The sequence below is a fragment of the Prionailurus viverrinus genome, chromosome X (genome assembly GCF_022837055.1).
Source record: "Prionailurus viverrinus isolate Anna chromosome X, UM_Priviv_1.0, whole genome shotgun sequence".
NCBI lineage: Eukaryota > Metazoa > Chordata > Mammalia > Carnivora > Felidae > Prionailurus > Prionailurus viverrinus.
Window position 1 is genome coordinate 83,655,797 of NC_062579.1, and position 25,748 is coordinate 83,681,544.

Here is a 25,748-nt window from a genome sequence, read left to right on the forward strand (position 1 = left end):
TCAGCTGATATTTGTCTATTTAAACAGTCCTAAAGCTTCAAGACCAGCATATAACTGGGTCTGACTTTAACACAGGTCAGGGTTGTTCAGGGTTGATGCAGATCAGGGAGTAGATCAACAGGGAGGCTTAGGATTCAAATGCAATTCATCTTCCATTCAAACACCTCACGGTGTAGGCTCAAAGTAAAGGTGTAAGCACAGAGAAAGCTCTGGTGTTGGGGTAGGGGCCAGCAGGGACATTAAAATGCTGGGTCTTACCGAACAGCTGCACTGGGTGCATTGATTGGGTTGCCGGTTCTGAAAGAGCCCTTCAGCCATGAACAGCTCACCATGTTGGTAAGTGGTCCCGTTGTACTCACATGACTTGCTGGTCACCTTGTTGTTCGCTGGGGTTAAGGAGTCTTCTGGGACAGGGTGGAGAAAATCCACACCGAGTATTAGCATCATTGCAAAGAATGTCATAAATCCCAACAGCAGACAGGGCTGTACCATATAGAGGGAGTTAAAAGATAGCCCCGGGGTGCCTGGGTGGCTCAGTAGGTTAAGCGTCCAACTTCGGCTCAGGTCGTGATCTCACGGCTGGTGGGTTCAAGCCCTGCGTCGGGCTCTGTGCTGACAGCTCGGAGCCTGGAGCCTGCTTCGGATTCTGTGTCTCCCTCTCTCTCTGCCCCTCCCCCGCTCATGCTCTGTGTCTCTCTCTCTCTCTCTCAAAAATAAACACTAAAAGAATTTTACAGATAGTTTCTAATTCAGTGGCCGATGACCTTAGATAATATTAAAGCGACCAGACAAGAACAGCAACTGATATGATCACCCATCTGTTCTTTTATTTGGTGAGCATTTATTGAGCACCTATGATGTGCCAGGCACTAGAATGGGTACTAGAGAGAAATCAGAGAAGGACAAGGCTCCTGCCTTGAGGGAGCTAACAGACCAGATGAATAACGTGTTAACTTGCCTGGAAGGAGGGAGTCCTTTCAGAAGACGAACCATCTATTATAACTACCCTGGTAACCTTATCCCCTCCCATGTTTTATATCACTTGGTATGTACTTGTATGTTTGTTCTGGCCCCTGGGGTCCTTGCTTGTTTTTTTTTTTTTTATTGAAGTATAGTCACCACACGAAGTCTCTGCTTATTTTTAATTCCACCACCAAGATCTCCCCCCTCCTCCCACTCTTTCCACCTGCTGAAGTCCTGTTCGATTTTGAAGTCTCAGGAAAAGTCCCTTTTCTTCTGCAAAGCATTCTCCAATAGCTCCAGCCCATGATCTGGACCTCTCAAAACATGTGATTTCTGAAGCACACAGTCTGGGACTTGAATATTACTGTATCTCATATTCTTGAATTATAGTCATCTAGCCAACAATTTACGAAGTGATTTCACACAGATTATTACACCGGAGCCTCATAACAACCCTATCAATCAAGGAAGGCAGATCTTGAACTTCATTTTTCATTTGAGGGTAACAAACCTCTGAGGTGGACTCTTCTGAAGTCACGAATGTAGTGAGCGATGGCCCCAAATTCCATCTTCTTTCTATCAGCCTATGTACACATATGCAGGTTTTGCTTTTTAAGGACTTGGACGCTGCCTTACGTGTCTTTTTCCTTTGTGGGGTCTAGTGCAGGGTTCCCATGTAGCAAAAACTCAATGCACCAATGCACTTGGTGAGTGGACTCTAAATGGCCTCAAAAAGTCTTTTTACTGGGTTTCCTTAGGATGCATGGTGGGTGTGTGCACGCACCCGCCCTCCCCCCCCCCCCCACGCACACACACCAAACAACCCAGATGAAGCTAATCATTGATGTACAAATTAACAATAGATATAAAAAGAGCTGGGAAAGTGCCCTCTGTAGAATAGTGGAAGAAGAGAAGTCAGAGGAGTTGTGTGTTTTGTTAAGGGAAGGCTCAGACAGTGAAAGCGTCCTTTCCTTCCCATCAGTCAAAGGTATACTGAAGGTGCGCCTGGGTGGCTCAGTTGGTTGGGCGTCCAATTCTTGATTTTCGGCTCAGGTCATGATCTCACGGTTCCTGAGTTTGAGCCCCATGTCGGGCTCTGTGCTGACAGTCCAGAGCCTGCTTGGGATTCTCTCTCTCTTTCTCTCTCTGCCCCTCTCCTGCTCATGCTCTCTCTCTCTCTCTCAAAATAAATAAGTAAAACTTTTAAAAATAGAAAGAAAGGTATAATGAAAATGAGTCCATCTTATGGGTCAATTATACCTCAGTACGACTGTTTTAAAAAAAAAAAAAAAAACAGATCGCTTCTCGGCCTTTTGGCTAAGATCAAGTGTAAAAAAAAAAACAGAATAGATGAATCACTAAATTCTACTCCTGAACCCAATATTTTCCTATATGTTAACTAACTAGAATTTAAATAAAAACTTGAAACAAAATAAAACAAAACAGAATAAAATTGTCCTCAGGATGTTGGTGAAAATAATAAAGGTGAATGGTAAAAATAATAATAATAATACAGCTAACATTTATTGAGCCCTAATTAATATGCCAGGCACAATGGTGAGTGCTTTTCCATGCATTTTCTCCTTGGCTTTTACTTATTTTGCTGATGGGGAAACTAAGGTTTAAGAAATTAAATGACTTGCCCCAGGTCACACAACTTGTGAGTGGCAGCACCAAAATCTGAACTGATGTCTGATTCTAGAATCATCCGTCCTTGCCACTATCAAGGAGGCTATCAATCACATCAACCCTGGAACAAGGAAGGGGCCATTCGATTTAAAAACCAAAATCAATGGAACATGAAGGTTATGTTGTTCCTTTACAATGTTTTGGCCTAGAATACCTAGAAAACTGATATCACACTTACTTTGGCTTCAGTGATTTCTATAACTAACTCAATTCTATACTTTGCTATATAAACTGATCTAGCTTCAATTTCTGAGTAACTTACTCCTTGGGTGTGAACTGCTTATTAATGACCCCTTACAGGATGCAAAAGAAGTTCCTTAAAAAGAAGCCTCAGCTCCTAGAAAATGTTTATTTCTTACCAGCAGACCCTAAGTCCTGGCCCCTGCCCACAACAGGACACAACCAGACAGATTTAGCTGGTAGACAGGAATGAAACTCACTGGAGAAAGGACAGGAGCAGGGCCCACTCACCCCCCTGGGCTCTAATTACACCAAATATCTGTACTTTGTGGCGAAGGAAAACTAGGATGACCTACAAAATAATATCTACCGTGACTCTTACAGGAGTTGACAGATCTTTGGAATACCAAAAGAAGAAAAAGTGGGTTGGAATTATTTTGCCTCAGAAGAATGTGGATTGATCTTTGAATTGGGCCTTCTACCAAGGGATCAACGGGGGGGGGGGGGGGGGGGGCAAGTGCAGGGTGAGGTTTTCCAGGGGAAGCATGACCTTGAGAGTCTTTCTTGCAATAGTCTGCATAGCGGCCTGGCATGGAGTCTATTAATCTACTCAACAGGAGATGGGGAGAAAGCAAAAGACAGAAAGACAAAACAGAATCAAAGAAAAAGAAACCAACTATGAGCAAGTTAATGCTAGGTTTACACAATAAATTTATCTTAATAGCTTTCCATTTATTCTTATTTCATTCTTTTAATATCCCTAATGGAGTGGTGGTGGGGGCATTATGAAAGTGAGGCTACTGGTACCCCAAAAGATTTGGCCCATGCCACACAGCTATCTAATAGGAAGCCCAACTCAGACATACAGTTTTCCTGTCTCGAAGTATGTTTTTCTTTACACAGAGTGGGTGTTAAAACTGGCTGGCAGGAAAGAAATTAAATCAGTACATGCAAGAGATATCTGTGCTCTCGTGTTTATTGCAGTGCTATTCACAATAGCCAAGATATGGAAACAGCCTAAGTGTCGGTCAACCGAGGAATGGAAAAAGAAACCATGGTATATATACACAACAGACTATTATTCAACCTTAAAAAAGAGATCTTGCCATTTGCAACAATACTGGATGGACCTGGAGGACAGTATGCTAGGTGACATAAGTCAGATACAGAGGTAAAAAAAAAAAAAAAGGCATGATTTCCCTTTTGGTGAAATCTAAAAAATGTCAAATAATAGAATCAGAAGGTAGAATGGTGGTTCCCGGGGTCTGCGGTTCAGGGAGAAGGGGAGATGTTGGTCAAAGGGTATAAAGCTGCAGTTATGTAAGATGAATACAGCTGGAGAGCTAATGTACAGCATGATGACTATAATTAATAATATTGTGTTGGGTCCCAGAAATCGGCTAAGAGAGAAGATTTCAGGTGTTCTCACCACAAAACAAATGCGAACTATGTGAGGAGATGATGTTAATTAGCTGGACCACAGTAATCAATTCAATCTGTTTATGTATAACGAATAAGCATGTTGTACACCTTAAATGTATACAATTTTTACTAAAGAAAAGAATGTTTTTCAAACTGGGAGACAAAGACCACTGAGTCAAAAATCCCAGCTTAGGTATCCACATTCCACAACCTTACACAAGCCACTTTACCCCTCTGGGTCTCAATTTTTCTTTCTTTCTCTCTTTTTTTTTTTTTTTTTTAGGGTTTATTTACTTATTTTGAGAGAAAGAGAGGGAGAAACAGAGACAGAGAGAGCAAAAGAGAAAGAGAACGAGTGCAGAAGGGGTAGAGAAAGAGAGAGAGAATCCCAGGCAGGCTCCACTATCAGCGTGGAGCCCGATGTGGGGATCGATCTCATGATCATGAGACCATGGCCTGAGCCGAAATCAAGAGTCAGATGCTCAACTGACTGAGCCACCCAGGCACCCCAAGGGGTCTCAATTTTTCTAAGAATGGGACATACGGAAGTGTTGAGTCACTGTATCATACACCTGAAACTAATCTAACACTGTATGTTAACTATATTGGAATTAAAATTTAAAAACATATATTTAAAAAGCCGCCCCCAAAATTTAGTGGATTAAAACTATAAGAACTAATAATAATAATTACTTAATTAATTAACTAAACAGGCATGGACTCAAATGCTAGCTGCACAGTAAAGTGGAACAGCAAGGCCCTTACATTCTTCATTTATAATGCAAAGGAAAGAATGAATTCTTAGAAATTAATTAATTAATTAAGTTTGGAGAAGTGATTTGGAAGTGATTCGGAACCTGAAGTTTTATCTAATAAAAATGGGTAGTTGTTTCATTAAAAAAAAAAAAAAAAAAGAATGGGACGTGGGAGTTAAATTTCCCCTTACATCTTTAAAATTGTTTTTTAATGTGTATTTATTTTTGACTGAGAGAGAGACAGAGAGAGAGGGAGACACAGAATCCGAAGCAGGCTCCAGGCTCTGAGCTGTCAGCACAGAGCCTGATGCGGGGTTCAAACTCATGAACCGTGAGATCATGACCTGAGCCAAAGTTGAATGCTCAACCAACTGAGCCACCCAGGTGCCCCTTGCCTTGGATTTTAGAAGGCCAACACAGCATGCAAGGAACCACAGAAGCAAGGAAGGCCACCTGGTACTCTACCCTCTGCCTTCCTCGATTTTCCAAGCTGGCCGGGCTTCTAACCAACTATCCTTGGAACACATTCGGTGTTCCTGGCTGAAAAGTGGCAGAAAATGCGTCCAAAGCATAGCTGGCCTCAAAGTCTCTCAGTGGAGTGCTACTCTGAGGAGAGGCGGGGCAAGGACATCGTGGGGTAAGCAGACCAGCACGATGCCATCTGACTATAGTTATGCCAGGAATAGAAACTACTGCTTCCACGCACCCCCCCATCCCATTAGGGATGGTCTTATAAATAGCAGAACTATGACTTCCGGGGGGCTCAAAAAACACTCTCCTATCCTAAATATCTCTTCCTTCCTTTTCTCTCACTGCTACCTCAAATGCCATCATTAGAAGTCCATTACTTTGGGGTAAATGGTTGTCTTTGGGCAATCAGATTTTATAATCCCAATACTGCTACGAGAGGTTACACATTGTCAGGAACATCTTAGTATGAATAGCCTTGCCACAAGTTTGTTTGGTTTTGTTTTGTTTCTCTTCAGAGAAACTGACACATTTTAACCAAGAAGTCTGTGGTCCTATCCCACTTCCTTTGGTACACCATTCTCTCCCCTCCTGGCACTAGCCTTCTTCCCACCCTCGGGAACCCAAAGTCCGCATGCCAGCTGCTGACTTCTCCACTCTCCCTACCCTCAAATTTCTATTTTCTTAGTGGGCCACTTCTTGGCTCCTCAGAAAGGTCGCTTGTACGTCAGGAGACAAATCAGGTCCCAGTGTTTATGAGAGATGCAAACCCCTGCAGAGCTCCCAGTTGCCAATCTCCTGGTCTCCAAGCCTCTCCCTTCTTTTGCCATTGCTGCCATTACTCAGGTTCCTACTTTACTCTTGATGGCTCAGCCTGGTGCTAATGTGTCCAGTCTCGTTCTCTGTCATCCAACTGGTCGGCTCCCAGCACATATGCAGACCGTGCCAGAGGTAGTGGTGGGTGGGGAATTGAGAGATGAAGGTACAAGCCTTGAAGGAAGAGGTTACCTTCCCTTGAATTATGATCACACACACACACACACACACACACACCCTGAAAAAACCCGAAGAACATAGAGGGATTCCCTTCTTTCCATGGATAACTGGACATTTAATTAAACGACGTTTGCTTTGTGTTTATGTGTACGGTAGGTAAATAAGGCATGCCCCTGACTTCAAGGAGAACCCTGCTGTCCTCAGAGGGGCTGGCACAAAAAGATGTTAAATGAGAACATATTTAAATAAGTCATAAAGGTGAAGGCTAGAAGAGAGGTCAGATTATTTATCACAAATTGGCAAACTATGCCAAGTGGGAAGGAATACCACCTGCATCACTAACGATTTCAGTCAGACACTAGAAAGCTGTATTTCTCATTCCAAAATTAAGTTTCAAGTTTCTGTTGGAAAGAAATTCTACTTGAAGGCCACAGGCTAGACTAGGTGACTATTCTGGGTGTCTTCCAACCAGAGAAAGACAATCCTACAAAACTTGTCACGGAAGCCCAGCTGTCCTCCCACTAGTGGGACAGACTCTAGTCAGGACTGTGTGTTCCCAATCTGACCATAATGAGATGGTTCTTTGCCACTGACACTATCCTGCACCTCTGGGGCAAGTGTGAACTACTGCGGTGCTTTCTAAAACACACTGTTTTAGAGTGTGTAAATTTGGGATGGCTCTTAGGCCTTGGCCCAGATGGAAAGAAAGCAGACAGCTAAGGATGCTCATGGGAGACCACTTATGCTCCATCAAGGAGTGCTGCTGTAGTGACAGAAGGACAGCGGGGTGCTGTGTCTTGTTTCTTTGGGATGCTCAGTAAAAGTGAAGGTACTGCTTCAAGTGGGTCTAGCGGCCAGAGCAGCGATGCCTACCATTCAGATCTCTTCCTTTCCATGCTCCAACCGCTCCCGCTTCTTTTTTCCCTGGGCCTCTCCAAGCGATGACTTAAATGCACCGGCTTTCCTGGGACAGAGACCTAAGACTTACAGATCTTCTCCAAACGCTCCTCTTCCATAAAGACTTAGCTCTTCTCTGGCCCACCACATTGAGGTCCTTATATAGGGAGGCATAGGACTTACCTCAGTAATTTATGCTAAGGTGTCAATGGAAGGAAATGTTTGAAAACAGGTTATTTTTCTAGATAATTAAATTGTTACCATGGCCCTTTGATGTTTGAAGCTATTGGCTTTGCAGAATGTTGGGCTTATGTGGTGGAGATTACTGAAAACACAGCCTCCACAATATGTCCTGTTGGGAGGAGAGGCCTGACTTCAGGGTTTTCCATTTGGGTTCAAATTCCAGGCTCACTATTAATTAGTTACCACCTATTAGCTGAGCAAGTCACTTCGTATTACTGAGCCTCCGTTCCACCATCTACAAAATGGAGCTCGTAACAGTACCTACTTCATAGGTTGTTGTGAGGAACCAACAAGATAAGATGCATAATGAGCTTGGCATAATACTGGGTGCATATTCATGCTTAATAAATGTTGTTACTGTAATATTACTATCAGCTATAAATGACAGGATTTTTGGAAGGTAGAAAGTAGGTTGGTAAGGCAGCAGATGTGGGGCTGCCTAATCTTTACAGTGCCTGCGTTAGACTGAATGTTTGTGTCCTCCTCGCCCCCCAAATTCATGTATTAAAAACCTAATCTCCCAACGTAATGGTATTAGGAGGTGGGACCTTTGCAAAAGACATGAACAGACACTTTTCCAAGGAAGACGTCCAGACGGCCAACAGACATGTGAAAAGACTCTCAACATCACTCATCATCAGGGAAATCCAAATCAAAACTACAGTGAGAGATCACATGACACCAGTCAGAATGGCTAAAATTAGCAACGCAGGAAACAACAGGTCTTGGTGAAGATGTGGCGAAAGAGGAACCCTCTTGCACTGTTGGTGGGAATGCAAACTGGTGCAGCCGCTCTGGAGAACAGTATGGAGGTTCCTCAAAAAGTTAAAAATAGGGGCGCCTGGGTGGCGCAGTCGGTTAAGCCTCCGACTTCAGCCAGGTCACGATCTTGCGGTCCGTGAGTTCGAGCCCCGCGTCAGGCTCTGGGCTGATGGCTCGGAGCCTGGAGCCTGTTTCCAATTCTGTGTCTCCCTCTCTCTCTGCCCCTCCCCCGTTCATGCTCTGTCTCTCTCTGTCCCAAAAATAAATAAAAAAAAAAAAATGTTGAAAAAAAAAAAAAAAGTTAAAAATAGATCTACTCTATGACCCAACAATAACATTGCTAGGAATTTACCCAAAAGATACAAAAATACTAATTCAAAGGGATATGTGCAGTCTGATGTTTACTGCAGCATTATCAACAGCACTATCGGCAATAGCCAAACTATGGAAAAAGCCTAAATGTCCATCAACTGACGAATGGATAAAGAAGATGTGGTTTATATATACAATGGAATACTACTTGGCAATGAGAAAGAATGAAATCATGCCATTTGTAGCAATGTAGATGGAACTGGAAGGTGTTAAGCTAAGTAAAATAGGTCAGTCAGGGAAAGAAAAAGACCGTATGATCTCACTCATATGTGGAATTGAAGAAAAAAAATGAGCATTGGGGAAAAAAGAGTGAGAGAGACAAACCAAGAAACAGAGTCTTAATGACAGAGAACAATCTGATGGTTACCAGATGGGAGGTCGGTAAGGGGATGGGTTCAATAGGTGATGGGGATTAAGGAGTGCACTTGTGATGAGCACCGGGTTTTGTATGGAAGTGCTGAATCACTAAATTATACACATGAAACTAGGATCACACTGTATGTTAACTGGAACTTAAATAAAAACTTGAAAAAGAAAAAAAGGAGGTGGGAGCCTTTGGGAGGTGATTAGGTCAAGATGGCAGAGCCCGCAGGAATGGGATTAGTGCCTTTATCAGAAGACACAGGAAGGAGATGATCTTTGTTCTCGGCACGTGAGGAAGCAGCCTGAAGGTGGGTCTATAAGCCAAGAAGTGGGGTCTCTCCAGACACCAGATCTGTTGGCGCGCTGATCTTGGACTTCTCAGCCATCACAACTGTGAGAAACAAATGTTTGTTCTAGCAAACATGGTATTTTTGTTCTAGCAGCCCACGCTAAGACAACTGTTCTCCACTGCCTTGTAGAACTTGTCAATAATTGCCAGCTTCTGGGGCTCCTGGGTGGTTCAGTCAGTGAAGTGTCCAACTCTTGCTTTCTGCTCAGGTCATGATCTCGCGGTGTAGTGAGTTCAAGCCCCGAATCGGGCTCTGTGCTGACCGTGAGGAACCAGCCTGGGATTCTCCCTCTCTCTGCCCCTCTCCCCACTCGCTGTCTAATAAATAGATACACGGATAGATAGATAGATAGATAGATAGATAGATAGATAGATGATAGATAGATAGATAGATAGCCGGATTCTGAGTGGTGACTAGAAAGTCACCTCTGAGCCATCACATTCACTAAGAATCCTTTTATGCCTCTGCTCTCGGTGGACTGGTAGAGCAGACTGTTCCTGCCACATCGATACTTCCAAAGGTGGCCAGTCCACTCTGTCCCTCAGCTCGCTTCCTCTTTGCTCTGCCAGAGTGCCTGACATGGCCCCAGGTTTAAGCATTAGCTAGAAAAGGGCTTTGCTGTTTTCAGAGGTTCAATGAGTTTGTAGTAATGAGTACCGAACACTGGAAAAGTCCCGCTATGAAGAGCAAGGCCTTGGGGCAGGGGACAAAAATCCACAGCATGCTGTCACTTCGCACCCACCCGGGAGGCTGTAATAAAAAAGACAAGAACACCAAGTGTTGGCAAGGATGTGGAGAAACCGGAGCCCCCTTCCACTGCTGGTGGGGGTATAAAAATGTAAAGTGGTATAGCTGCTTTGGCAAAGAGTTTGGCAGTTTCTGAAAGTTAAATATAGAGTTACCACATGAACCAGTAATTCCACTGCTGGGCGTGTATCCAAGAGGAGTCAAAGCAGGGAAACAAACAGATACGGTACGCGGATGTTCACGGCTGCATCATTCCGAGGAGCCAGAAGCCCAAAGGTGAAAACAACCCAAGTGTCCATCAGTGGATAAATGGATGAACAATAAGCGGTATATCCATACAGTGCAATGTTACTCAGTTGGAGTAGATGACCCTTGACAACATTCGACTAAGGAATAAAGCCAGACACAAAAGGTCACAGGACATAGGATTCCATTTGGATGAAATGTCCAGAATAAGCAAATCCACAGAGGCAGAAAGGACATCGGTGGGTGTCAGGAGCTGTGGAGAGGGAAGAATGGGGGATTGACTGCCAGGGGGTATGAGCCTTCGTTTTGGGGTGATGACGATATTCTGGAAGTGGACAGTGGTGACGGTGGTGGTACGTTGTAACTGCCCTGAATCCACAGTGAATTGTATCTCAATAAAGCTGTTACAACGAAATCACTAAATGCCCTTACAACGCGGACACGGGGGGCTGGGTACCCGAGTGGGACAGGCTTAAGCAAAATGAAGGTGCTGTGTAAGGTGACAGGGAGGCAGACAAAGAAGGGAAAGGTAAATGAAACAGGAAAGGAGAACCCACAAAGGGGTCTGGGGGCTGGGATGGGGAGGTCGATGGGAAGTCATAATTTGGTCTGGTGCTCCGTGGCCATGCCGCAGGGCACCCACCTTGGGAGGCGGGATAGGCCTGCCAGGCAGCTGAGCCAAAGGAAAGGGCTGATGCGGGGCTGGATTTTCCCGCTTGGAATCTTCAAGAAGACCATGTTTGGGCCCACACCAAGACTAGTGGCCTCGCTACTCGCACCCCCAGCCCAACCCCCCAGTGGGGTCCCAGGGCAGGAAATTCTTGTGGCAGACTCAGGAGATCACTCTGCAGCTCAAGAGACAGAGACACAACACTCTGTCCCGAGCAAGAAGGTGCCGAGTGAGAGGAAACAGTCATCTGCCGGTCCAGCTGGACAGGCAACTGGAAGAAAGCGCTTTCTGAAAGCTCACACCCCGGTGTAATCCTGCTTCTTCCCTCCTCACCCGGAACCCATCTGTGGGCTGTTTTTCATCCCGCTTCCCTTAATGTTTCAACTGTTGGCAGTCAGTAGCTGACCCTGCCGGGATGTGCCCTCTTGTCAGACGGATGCCGGGAATGACGGCTAGAGGAGAGGGTTTACGCCGGAGGGAAGACCCGTGTCTCTAGGAAGCAAGTGGTGCTGGTCTGCATCTCTGGGCCTACGGCTTCTGATGAACTCTCCGCATTTGTGAGTATGTGTATTTGTTGGGGACAATCATTTCATCGGCTTCTACTTCACGGGGATATAAGGGGAGCGAACGAGATTCCATGTTTTGAAAAGGCTCCGGGAGGAAAGAAGCTAGAGCCAACACAACCCATTGATGATGACTGTCTCCAGTTTTACCAGGTACATAAGCACCTGAAGGCACGGAGATCTGTCACTGAGTCGGCTCCAGTGGTCCAGTGTCCAGAACTTACTCCATCTCATGATGGTTCTGCCGACTCAGAAAAGGCCCCTCAGTTTGTGATTTGCTGCCTTTCAGGCGGCAGTCCTGGCCCTGCAGTGTCAGTCTCCTGTCTGTGGGCGAGCACCCAAGGGTTGAGGCTATAGGTATGGAGCAGTCTCATGGCATGATCCAGCCAGGGTGACGAAGCACATCTCAAAGATGCATCCCCTTGGCTAAAGAACGCTCTACTTCAGGGGCACCTGGGTGGCTCAGTCAGTCAAGCGTCCGACTTCGGCTCAGGTCGTGATCTCGCAGTTCGTGGGTTCGAGCCCCTCGTGGGGCTCTGTGCTGACAGCTCGGAGCCCGGAGCCTGCTTCGGATTCTGTGTCTCCCTGTTTCTCTCTGCCCCCCCCCCAAATAAACATTAAAAAAAATTAAGAATGCTGTCCTTCAGACCAACCAGTCGTTATCCCCCTCCCCCCACTGTGCTCCTTGGCAACTCTGCCCTGGCTCACCCTAGACCCAACCACCATCAGAGACCAACCTTTGCTTGCTCATATTGTAGCCAACCCTCACCATCCATCCAGCATGCTCTGATTTCTTGTGGCTGCTCTAATGGCCCACTTGTCTGTACCCTACAGTGTAGCATCTGATAACAAGCGTACTATTTGCTAAATGATCGACGTTGCAATAGCAACACATGCTCAAATGCTGCAAGTCTATTATTAATTCCGTTCACATAAAGCAGGGCTGTTCTCATAGAGCAAGAAGTATGACTAAGAAGGGGGTCCATGGGTTCTCTCAAAGTGTTCCACGACCGAAAAGAGATGCCTCTGCTAGTTGAACACAAAGCCAGGAGCCTGTGGGATTCACTTCAGCGGCACCGGAACCCTGCTGGCAGTTCAGTCCAGTTCTCAGGCTCTAGGGTCACACATGCTCGGTTTCTGCTTTCTGGAGGCTAAGAGCAGTTACCAGTGACAGCTTCCCATAATCCAGTCTTTGCAGGGAACCTCTCCATGTCCTGTCCTGTCAAAATGTCTTCCTCCACTTTACTGACCAGCTTTATCATCAGCTCCATTATTCACCTCATGGACCATTCCAATCTCATTCGGGCCTCGTTTGCATCTGTCCAGAGAGGAAGCCATTTCCAGCTTCCTGTTGGAGATCTACATGGGAGACCCTAGAAGGCTTAGGTAATGAGAGTGGAATGGACACCATTACTTAGTGCCAAAGCAACAACTCAAACTTCATTTTACTGAGAGCCACAAAACTTGAGGGCTAGGGAAGCCCACTAAAATCTAGTCCAATGACTGGGAAAGAAGAAAACCAAATCCTTCTGTTTTCAGGGGCCAACTTCCAAATCCCAAGTCTTCAATGGAACTCGGGTTATGTAGCCAAACATAAAGAGCATTTTCTTATCTTATTCCTATGCTACTATCCAATAGGTTTTAAAATTGGTTTATTTACCCAATGGTGGGATAAATGGACTTGTAGTTGAAATGGGAATGTTAAATCAACTATTCTGCATGACACCGGATTGTTAATGGCAGGTTGTGTAGTAACACGTGTCACTCACTGCCTTCCTCTTCTCCCTAAATAAATTAAGAATGAGTTCTACTATTACTTGGTTAGTTCTAATCCTTTGGGAGCTAGGCTTTTTTTTTTTTGAAGGTCAATGACCCTTTGAAATGGACAAATTAGTCACTACCCTCAAGCAGCATTTACAGAAACAATGTGAGGCATCTGGCCGAGACAGTGGGGAGTGCAGTCAAGCATTCCTTTGTACTGCCTACCCCAGCATTTCCCAAGTCTGCTCTGCGGAGCACTACTACTCGGCAAGATGCTCTGTGCAAACAAAAATTCCGTGCTTCAAATAAAGTTGGGAAAAGATCCATATTCTATGCTCACAATATCCCTCTCGGTGTGTTAAAGGATATCAGAAGTCCCGCAGTAAAGAAAGAAACCTGTTTTTCAGTATGACCCCACATCTTCTCAGACTGATTTTCCTGAACTGCTGCACTTTTGTTTTCATCTACGTGATAACTATGACCACCCGAGGAAGACTCATAACTGGGTATTTTGAGGATCTGGACATTTGCCATCTCGTGGACAGCTGGACACTACTGAATTCAGGACCCTGCTCCCCAACCCTCAGTCACTCAGCCTTCCTCTAAGACCTAACGTATTTCTCCTGGGTAGCTATACAGCACCTCTTGCATCTTTTTCCTCTCCTCTCCTCTCCTCTCCTCTCCTCTCCTCTCCTCTCCTCTCTTTTCTTTTTTCTTTCATTAGCGGGCCCTGTAAAACAAGAGAAAACACCCCCTATGAAATACTGGATAGTGTTATTAACTTGAACCATACAGTTTGGCACTTGCAACAACAACCCAGTGACATCAGGCATGGGGGGAGGTGGGCAGTGAAAGAAGTCAAGCCCAGGAAGTTTGGATTTTTCCTGTAGAGGAGGAGAAGCCAGTGAAGTGATTTCAGCAGTAAAGTTATTTGGTGAGGTGAGTATTGCTGAAAGACTGGCCTAGGACAACTGAAGGAAACCACGGGGTTGGAGGCAGGACCTGTCGGGAGGCTGGAGAAAGAACCTAACGGAAGAAAAGAGGCATTCAGTACTTGAGGATTAATTGAGAAAACGTATCCCCCAACACGCATTTTGTTGTGTTTGGAAAAGTGTTAGTGGCAGGCTTCAGAGAGTGGTCCCCAGAGGCCATTGGCAGAGGCAGAGGGAAGGCGGTGGCAAACGGAGAAGGTTCCAGGCTGCTTGGAGCAGTCAGAGTGCTATTAGGAAAAGTCAGTCCACTTCTTCTTGGAGACTAAATGAGGCGGCTCGTCAGCCTTGTCATGGAACTACGAGAGGAAAAAAGGAAGTATGCCGTTTCCCTCCAAGAAGAACCTTCAAGTATGGAAGCCGAAGTCCCTGCTGGGCACAGGGTAGCACACGTAAGAGTATACAAAACAGAGACTGAAAAGCAAGTGTTTAGGGAATCTGGATGCAAAAAACCTGCACCACAGATCGCCCTGGGATGGCGAGTAGTCCTCAGGAAATGAAGGCGTGAACAACAGTCACAGGGTGGCCCCCCTCTTCATTTCCAAGTGATGTGATCACAAGCAACCGTGACTGTAGGGGTCGGAGATGAGGCAAGGAGATAAGGTTTGCTGCCATCTTTGGATTTAGCAGGACTGGAACTGCAAATACGAGGTTCAATCATTGCTTTGGGCCCATCATTATCAAAAGAAGAGGGTGCCTTAATTCTCATGACGACGAGAGTTTCTGATGGGAGCAGTTTCAAGGTTCACACCTTGGCCCACCCCAAACTGGGAACCTTTGAGCATAATGACAGATGTCACTGATGGGAGTGTGGCATATGCAGACATTTCGGAGACAGAAACGAATCTGAGAGCCATAGTTCTGATAATTACAGTGATAGCATCAATATCATTAGCAGCTGCTATTTACTGACTCGTGCCTACACTGAGCAGGCTCTGCGTTCGGCACCATATGTGCGTGTCCATCAGCCCTGTTCTCCCAGATGCCACCCCATGAGGTAGGTCTTGCTGTTATCTCCCTTACAGATGAGGAAACTAAGGTCAGAAAGCGGTTAGACTGGGGGCGCCTGGGTGGCTCAGTCGGTTAAGCATCCCACTTCAGCTCAGGCCATGATCTCACTGTTCATGAGTTCGAGGCCCGCGTCGGGCTCTGTGCTGACAGCTCGGGACCTGGAGCCTGCTTCGGATTCTGTGTCTCCCTCTCTCTCTGCTCCTCCCCTGCTTGCTCTCTGTGTCTCTCTCTCAGGAAATGAATAAACATTAAAAAAAATTGTTTTAAAGAAAAAAAAAGAAAGTGGTTAGACTGGAGCCAGAACCATGGTGTCTGGCCCCAGAAGCGGAGCTACACTACATTCCTCTCGAGATCTCTATACTGCATTACGTGAAGCCACCGCTTGGGCAACACAGCCACCCACACAAAATCCTCTGCGACACTCAAACTGCTCTTCCGAAGTTCTTCTCCCTGGGAAGAACCCCCTGCCTCACTTGCGTGCCCGCTCTTTCGCTGGCACAAAGAACATCTAAAAAAAATTTACAAGGACCAAAAGGAAGCACGTGACTACCTCCCCTCATGATAACCTCACATGGTTTTTAGGGAGAGTGTGCGGGAGCGGGTGGGGGAGGCTCTAACCTTGGGCTGTGCTTTCTTGACAGTGGCGGCAAGAGGGGATGGTCACAAACTACAGATTACCTTCGTGGTTACTGGGCCAGTGAAATGATCTCGGAATGGAACGATTCCCTCTACAGAACCTGAGAATGGCATCAGGAGCTGGCAAAGCGTCCCGGAAACCACCCGCTCTCTATTCAAAGCGTGGTATGGGGACCGGCAGCATCAGTGTTCCCTGGGAAGTGGTCAGAAATGCAGGATCTCAGATCCCCACCCTGACCTACCGAATCAGCCAGCGTCTGTGCCCCAAGAGGATTCCCAAGGATTCACATGCATTTAGTACACTTCTGAGAGGCATTGCTTTAGGGCTTCCGGTTCTAAAGCTCACTGAAGGTTTTCCAAACCTTCAATAATACCCTAGAAAAGGAGTCAGCTTCTCAAAGGTACTGAGAAGGCTTTTTTAATTTTTTGTTTTCTTAACTTTTAGAGAGAGAGACAGAGCGTGGGAGAGTGGCAGAGGGACAGAGACAGAGACAGAGAGAGAGAATGAATCCCAAGCAGACTCCACGCTGTGCAATGAGGGACTCGATCCCACCACCATGGGATCATGATCTGAGTCGAAATCAAGAGTCAGATGCTCAACTGACTGAGCCACCTGGGCACCTGGAGAAAGCTTTTTTTTTTTTTTTTAATGTTTATTGATTTTTGAGAGATACAGACAGAGCACAAATGGGGAGGGGCAAAGAGAGGAAGACACCAAATCTGAAGCAGGCTCCAGGCTCTGAGCTGTCAGCACAGAGCCCAACACGGGGCTTGAACCCACAAACCACAAGATCATGACCTGAGCCAATATTGGACGCTTAACCATCCAATTTGAGCTACCCAGGCAGAGAACGCTTTTTTATTCCTAGTTCTGGACATATACATGTGCCATTTGTTCCATACTGCCTCAACCTCTGCCTCCTGGGAGCAGTAGGCAAGCAATCCTAGAACTGCACTCCCTGCCACTCACAACCTTTGTCTCAAACTGCTGTCTCTATGAGAAATGGCAAAATGCCTTTAATGCAAGACCAGGATCCCGGGGAAGTGAGGCTATCTATGCAGATTCCAAATACTTTGAGACTACAGCAATAATTCTCAGCTGAAGGCAATGCTACCCCCAGAGGACGTTGGACAACGCCTGGAGACATTTTCTGTTGTCACAAGTAGGGGAAGATGCTACAGTACACGGGACGGTGACAACAAAAAACTACCTGGCCCCAAAGCAGGTGAGAAACCCTGGACCAGAGGAAATAATAAAAACAAATGACCTGACATGTAAATACTCGATACAAAACTAGGGAGAAAGGGAACTTTGTTGAAAGGGCTTTCTCCGTTCTGACCAACAGCTATGGGTTGAACACAATAGCTCTGGCTGCCCTTGAAGGAGTGATATACTCCTTTTTGGCTTAGAGAGTTGGGCTCTTCTTCTTCAACCCAAGGTTCATCTCCAAAACTACACCATGTAAAAGCAACTGCTCAGAAGCCACTGATACACCCCAAAAGCCTTTTTTGCAAATATTAACGTTCAAACTCAGCATTAAATAAAACAAGAAAAAAATACCTTCGCCTTTTCCTCTCTACGAGAGAAGGCATACACCATGACATAGTTTAAAACAGAGGGGCGCCTGGGTGGCTCAGTGGGTTAAGCGTCCGACTTTTGATCTCAGCTTGGGTCTTGATCTCAGGTGTATGCGTTCAAGCTCCACACTGGGCACTGTGCTGGTAATGAAGTCCACTTAAAAACAAAACAGGGGCGCCTGGGTGGCTCAGTCGGGTGAGCATCTGACTCTTCATTTTGGCTCAGGTCATGAGCTTTTGATCGTGGCATTGAGCCCTGAGGATTGGGCTCCTCACAGAGCGGTGAACATGGAGACTGCTTGGGATTCTCTCTCTCTCTCTCTCTCTCTCTCTCTCTCTCTCTCTGCCCCTACTTGGCTCATGCACATGCATTTGCACTCTCTCTGTCTCAAAATAAGTAAATAAACATTAAAACAAAACAAAACAAAAAGCTAAACTAGAAAAAACATGAACCAAGAAGTAGCTATAAGAACTACCAACCGATAGAGTTAATGTAATTATTGTATGTGAGCTTTAGAAGATTCTGAGTTCCCTGGTAGCCAGGGCAAAAAGTTCCCCTTTTAAAGCCTACCTTTTTGTTTCTTATAGTGATTTACGAACAGTCTAGGATTCGGAATGAGTTGCCCAGGATCACTGATCATCATTTCACTGAATGTCATCTTTTCTCACTTCTCTGCCCCTAGCACACATATTCCAAGCCTCTGTACCAGCAAGAATATAACTGCCCTTACCTATGAGTCTATAGGCTGTGTGAAGCACAATGCAAAATGTGAGATCTGGGGGTGGGGGTGCATTTATGTCTATTTATAATACGAGTTCTGTGAGGGAAAGACTAATTCTTACTGCACGAAAGCCTACAGTGCTCTGTGAGTGGCAAACATTTCAATGTTGAGAGAATGTTGGTGAAGACTTCAATCAAAGACTCGGCAATTTGACCCCTTCCTAGGAAAAGTCACCCTTGATTAGGACAAGTATATCCTAGTGGGGCGCCTGGGTGGCTCCGCCGGTTAAGGGTCCGACTTCGGCTCAGGTCATGATCTCACAGGTTGTGGGTTCGAGCCCTGCTCAGGCTGTGTGCTGTCAGCTGACAGCACAGAGCCTGCTTCAGATCCTCTCTCCCTTTCTGCCTCTGGCCCTCCCCTGCTTGTGCTCTGTCTCTAAAATAAACATTAAAAATGACAAGTATACAGTAATACACACAGTGCTGTGTGCCCATCAAACCCGCTTTCCTCCTCTCCATCCCACCCATGTCCCCAACACCCAGATACACTGCATTTCACAGCCTCGTGTGTGGTTAGGTAGGGCTATCGGAATGAGTTCTAGTCCGTGGAATGTGGTGAGAGCTGACATACGGATCTCTAAAGCCTGACCTGCATAACCTAATGCACAATCCTCCTTTCTTTCTTTCCCCTAGACTGGGCGGTGGGGGGGGGTGGGGGCACATGGGGACGATCCTGTGGAGGACTCTCAGGCCACAGAGGATGGCGAGGCCACTACCCTGAAAAGGACCTGGATCCCCGGATGACAACATGGAGCAGAGCCCTCCTTCCCTATAGCCTCCCCCCTCCACTGTGTTTAGCCACTGAACTATTGGGATTGGAGAGCAATTAGCTGATCCCGACTAATTCTTTTGTTTTTACACATATATTCCCTCCTCCAAGATCATGGGCCAAAAGTTTCACTTCAGCCTGTAATATTGCATTGTTATCATTTTCTACCATTCGCTTTTCACCTCCCTCTTCCATCATGACAACTGCCCTCCAGAGCACTACGGGCAGGAACTTCCCAGAGTCAATATGCTGAGAACGTCCCCTCTGATTCAAATTCCCATTAAAAGCAAACCAAGGTCAAATCAAAACCAGAGGCATGGGAAGTCAAACTGTTCTCAGGCCCGCTGCCCAGTGACAATCAATCCTTAGGTCTAATGGCATGTCGGACCTGGCTCAAAGGCCCAACGTGATGTTCATAGCTGGTCAACATAGCATTTTAAGGAATAATTGCTGTCCTAATGCTTTTAGTTCCTAAGCTATTCCTTCACATGTTAATGTCAACGGCCAGCAGGACTGAACAAAGTCAGCCAGGGTTGGGCAAAAGAGGCAAATAGGCCAGAGGACCTATGGGCTAGGCAAGAGAGGATATGAAGAACCTGAAAAAAAATGTTTTTAGAAAGCGTGGTAGTCATTAGGGCTATTCATCAACATTCTTATTCTTTTCCTTTCAGACACATGATAGTATTGCACTCCCCTGTCCCCTAGAAGTCAAAACATGGCTGTGTGATTTGCTCTGGCCAATGACATTTGAGCAGAAGTAATCTGTGTTACTTCCAGGCAGAAGTCTTTAAGAACCACGGCAAAATTTGCTAAGTTCCCTTCCCATGTCACTGGAACTAAATTCCAGATGGCAACGCTCAGTCAGCCAGTGTCCCTGGATGAGAAAGCCATGTGCTACCTTAAGGTGCACAATAAGGAATAAACCTTTGTTTTAAGCCACTGAGATTTGTTGGTTGTGACTGCAGCATAATTTAGCCTATTCTGATTGCCATAGGGCATCCAACATTGGGTGAAGAATGGGCTTTCGTATTCAAAATGAGATGAAACATATTCCCACAATTTTTACATCTCTTCCCAAAATGAACTGAGGGGTCCCTTTCCCAAGGGGATGTTCATAAACACTCTACCAGCTGAAAACAGGTCTCTCCTACTCATTGGACTTGGCACCTTATGTCTAGAAGAGGCATCATGGGTCAAATCTGACCTGCAGTTTGTTTTTGTAAATAAAGTTTTATTGGAACACAGACATGGCCGTTCATTCACATGTTGCTGACAGCTGCTTTCACACTACGATGGAAGAGTTATCGTAACAGAGGCAGTGTGGCCTGCAAGGGCCTAAGATATTTACCATCTGGACCTTTACAGAAAAAAAAAATTCCTGACCCCTGGTCTAGAAGAAGCCAAGAGGAAACAGATCCATGGAGTATCTGGAAAAGAAATCCAGCATGCCGTGCCACTCACAGTTAAGACAACGCACTCTTGGTAGCTGTGTAACCAAGAGTATACACTGATCAAGAGTTGGCTTCGGGCCAAGAGTGGTGCTTCGGGCCTTTTTGGAGGTAGGCAAAGGTAGCCCTGGTACAGATGAGCTCCAATAATCACATCTTTAAAGCTCTGTTGTTTACTGACCCCAGTATCACGATGGGGACAGGATCTGAACAAAGGGTATACACAGTATATGTCAGGATTAGTGAACCTGACAGTCCTCAGGATGACTCAGTGGAAAGTTGCTTAAGTGCTTGCTCGAAATGATTCACTGCCTGGAGATTCCATGGCAAATGAGATTCTTAGGCTAAACTGGGCTGTACGGTTTGTCCACCGCCCTGAACTCAGCACAAAGCAAGCAGGCCGACCCTAAGCAAGGGAGCAGACTCTTGGAAGGTCTGATGAGGGTCTCAGCCTGCTGGGCGGATGTAGCCTCCGCTGTGGCCACTGGCTGCCCTCTGGGGGTGGGGGTGTATACGGCGTGGCTGGAATGCTAGGAATCCTGGACTGACTTAGCAGGCACTCCAATTGGCTTGGTGTTCTACATGCTCCAAAGATTTTCTCCAGTGTCCTTGGCATCCAATGACTATACTTGGGCTTAAGATTTTTAGGGCTGGGCGGGTCCCTGGAAGCCTTCTATCTCAATACCAGATCACTCCTTCATTAGGTGGTACCAACAAACGAGCTGGCCATTCCACTGCAGATGGGACCCAGGCCATTTGCTCCCTTGCTTCAGACTGGCTCTTGGCAGGGCCACCTGGAGGAGCCAGCTGCTTGGCTAAGACTCAGCCTTTGGTGGCTGTTAACAGGTTTTGCTTCAACTCAGCTATTTCTGAGTTACTGTCGGTTGGCTCTGGGTTGGGGACAAAGGCCTGGGGTGGGAAACAGAAAGAGGAAAAAAGAAGATGAAAATGTATACTTCACTTGGACTTAGGAGTTGAATGGTCCTCTTTTAGCAGTCGATTCTGAAGTCAGTGTGGACTGGATGTTTCCTCTCAGTTTCTAAGTGGACCGGTAAGATATTGCTCTCAAGTCCTACTCGAGGGATCTTTTGTTCTAGGTGATTGATTGTGTTTTGCTGGAGAAAAGTGGAGAAGGGAAAGCGTTATGCCTGATGTTCCTGGTTACCATCAAGTTTAGAGGATTCAGAATGCAAGTAGGCCCTAGAGCACAACGGGCTACAGCAGTTTCACTGGCCTGCAAGGCAGCTTCCAGAGGTGCCCTAGTTTGTACCTGAGTGCCTGCACAAGCCATGGTCACGTCCACAGAGTAGAGGCCCTGCCTCCCTGGGCTGAGACAGCATGAGCACGAGCCGACTCAAACACACTGAACGTCTGAGACAGAAACAGAATTTCTCGGAAAATATAACATAAAAAAGAACAGACAATGGGAAGGCCTTCGAGAATTCATTCATCCCATGAACGTGTGTCCAGAGCCTACACTGTGCCTTGGCACATGAGGAGATAAAGACAGACTTGGGGTCCAAATTATTTTCAAATATGAGGGCACTAATCTCAGTTATAAAGAGTGAAGACAGTGGAAAGAAAAAGGGCATTTACTTTTCTGAAGCATGGTCCAGGAAGCAGGGAGATCCAGGTTCCAGGCTCAGCTACTTATAATGAGCGCTGTAGTTTCAGGCAAATTACAGTCTTTCTCAGTCTCCCCACTTGACAAATGTGAGGGGAAGGGGCTGGACAAAAGAATCTCTTCAAGACATGATTTTCTGTGGTTTTAGAATCTACCATTCCTGTCCTCAACAAATAAATAATTGTAAGACACTGAACAGACGGGCAGAAGGTACGGAATTAAACTCGATGCAACAGAAAAGTACCCGATGAACGGTACAGAGCCATGCTATGCACTACAGTAGCTGCTAATTACGTGTGCCTGTCTATATTTAAACTAACTGATGTTAAATACCATTTTATTTTTTTTTTAATTTTTTTTAAAGTTTATTTATTTTTGAGACAGAGAGAGAGCATGAACAGGGGAGGATCAGAGAGAGAGGGAGACACAGAATCTGAAACAGGCTCCAGGCTCTGAGCTGTCAGCACAGAGCCCGACACGGGGCTCGAACTCACGGACCATGAGATCATGACCTGAGCCGAAGTCGGACACTTAACCGACTGAGCCACCCAGGCGCCCCTAAATAACATTTTAAATGCAGTTCCATAAGAGACTCTTAAATATGGAGAACAAATAGAGGGTTACTGGAGGGGTTGTGGGAGGGGGGATGAGCTAAATGGGGAAGGGGCATTAAGGAATCCACTCCTGAAATCATTGTTGCACTATATGCTAACTAATTTGGATGTAAATTTTTAAAAAATTGTTAAATAAATAAATAAGTAAATAAGTAAGTAAATAAATAAATAAATGCAGTTCCTCAATCACACTAGTCACATTTCAAAAGCCCAATGGCCACATGTGCTTGTGGCTGCCATATTGGATGCTAGAGATACAGAAGAGTTCCATCATTGCAAAAAGTTCTGTTGGACAGCACCGGTATAGACAACTTGCACCAAAGATAACCAGAGAACACAGAACTGCTCCTCTGTGCCTTTTAGGTCTGGGCTCATCGTGCCTGTCCAGCTGTGACCAATGCTGACGCTCCCCGACGGTGGGGCTGTGCTCTGGCCCCCATTATTGCCTTCCTCAGAGAGCTCAGCTGCTCTACACTTCCTGCACTGACTCTGCTCCTTTGATCTTCTCGCAGGGCCTTTAGGAAAGCCAACAGCCATCCAGTCCTCTCATGAAAAATTCCCTTTTAAACAGACATATGAATAATCTAGATAATCCAACAATGCGTGCATCTTTTAGAGTTCCCTGGGCAATTTGCAAGAGCTACGGTATGTAAAGTCTGACAGGGACCAGTTCCATTGATCAGCACTGTATTTATTATTTGGGAGAAGCAGGCATGGCCAAGACTGAGGATAAAGTCCTTACATGCTCCCTCCACAGCACTCTTAATAACATGAAAAAAAAAATCATCCCATGTAATCCCCAAGACTGATTTCAAATCAAAACAAAGCAAATAAAGGAAAGCAAAACAGAAGAAGAGTTAACACAGTCACAGGGGCTACCCAGGGTTCCTCTAGCTCATGGGATGGGTGTGGGTGTGAGTGTAAGGGTAGCAAGACTGTGTTTGTGAGGGTCATGTGTGTGTGAGCGGGGATGGGGGGGCAAACTTGGAGGCTTGCAGAGCGAGGGCGCTTAGGCAAATCTCTGACTCAGAGGAGGAGTCTCCGTTCCTCTTGGTGGGGAGAGGAGAATTCAACTTTTGTCAGACAACCTCATTGCCCCATTCGTCTCAAGGCGGGGGGGGGGGGGGGCGGGGAGGACAGTGTCATAACACAGATAGTGTTAACGGCTGCTACTTTAACAATCAAATTCACTGCCCTGCGGCTGCCAGGAGAAACGGAACAGTCTTACTGCAAAGGGTGCAATTTTAAAAAATCAAATAAATAGCTGAAGGCACACTCACATTGAACTTGTGCCCAACTCAGTGTCAATCAACAAGTTTCCATTGAATGCTGGACAAGCCAACCCGCCTTCCAAAGGGAACACAGAAAACATTGTAAGTTCAGTTTGGGGGCAGCTGGATGATCTTTATGTATCCTGTCCCAGTTTTCTTTTTTCCCCTTTTGCTGCTTCCCTTCTCCAGCTAAGACTTTGTTCCCTCATCCAGCCCCTCCCAAGTTAATTTCTTTCTAATGCATCTTCCCGGCTCTGGCCCTAAGTGCTGTGATTCTTCCATTTTGTGAACCCACGCAGGAGGACAACGGACGGGGGACCTGGGCCTAAAGGCAGGTTTGCACCATCTGTGAAACAACAGCTTCCCACCTTGCATGCCCTCCAAGTGGAGGTGAAGAAAGTAAACCCAAACATACACAAAGTAATGCTATGCCTCCACTTGAGAAAATTGACAGTTTGATAAGCGACGTCCTAAGAGATTATATCGTTCCAGGTTGAGGATGTGGCCTAGCGAGGCACAGATTGGAAACTAGCCAGATAGAGCCATGAAGTCTTAGCATCAAATCTTTATCTCCATCCTGGCCAGCATGTTCTCACCTCCCCAGACTCCACTGTGTGGCCCTGCACTCTCAGGGGCGCCTGGGTGGCTCAGTCGGTTGGGCGGCCAACTTTGGCTCAGGTTATAATCTTGTGGTCTGTGAGTTTGAGTCCCGTATTAGGCTCTGTGCTGACAGCTCGCAGCCTGGAGCCTGCTTCAGATTCTGTGTCTCCCTCTCTCTCTGCCCCTCCCCCATTCACACTCTTGTCTCTCTCTCTCTCTCTCTCTCTCTCTCTCTCACACACACACACACACACACACACACACACACACACATACACACACACAAATAAATAAACATTAAAAGAAGTATAAAAGGAGCCTGCATTTCTTGAGAGCGGGCTATGGACTGGGCTTGGTGCTAAGCCCCTTACATGTATTAATTCATTTAATCCTCACGACAGTCCTTCAAGGTAGGAGCTCTTATTATCCCCAGACACCTGCTCACACACACAGAATCCCACCCACTCACACGTGCACGTCACATACTCTCATACTCGCAATGAGTGTGTGGTCACTGAACAAAGAAAGACCCTCAGCACTATCTCCTCAGTGCTTAAGTTCTTCAAAAAGTCTTCTCCCCCAAGTCTGTCCCCCTGACATCCAGAATTCTATCTGTTGGGAATTCTTTAAGTGAAGTATTGACCTTTCTGCTGCTACAGGGTGAACCCTCCCTGGAAGGGATCACTCAGCCTCGTTCTCCTCAGACGTTAGTGCCTGTATGAGAGGTGAGTGGTATGGACAGATGTGAGGATTTGGGGAACTGAAAGAGAGAACAAAAAAATGTCCGGGGGCACTGAAGACAAACTTCATGTACTCCCGATGTGTGCGGTGGACCAGCTCTCCAAAATTAACTTCTAACTGTAGGGCATGCGAGGCCCTTTGAGACTCGGTCCCCACCGATTTGACCTCTCGAGCCTCCTCCCTCACAGACCATACCCACTCCAGTCACGGTCCCACACGTGCCTCTGCACGTGCCCTCC

General features: G+C 46.1%; 1 protein-coding gene across 4 annotated transcripts in view; it reads right to left on the bottom strand.

The window, feature by feature from the left end:
• CHRDL1 (chordin like 1) overlaps positions 1 to 25,748 on the bottom strand; it is a 118,848-nt gene that overhangs the window by 41,939 nt on the left and 51,161 nt on the right. For 2 of the 4 annotated variants that reach the window (XM_047844724.1, XM_047844722.1), the window contains exon 5: positions 259 to 404. In XM_047844724.1, coding sequence (XP_047700680.1) covers positions 259 to 404 — 146 coding nt within the window. The remainder of the gene's footprint in view (positions 1 to 258; positions 405 to 25,748) is intronic. The other 2 variants (XM_047844725.1, XM_047844723.1) reach the window with 1 other exon arrangement.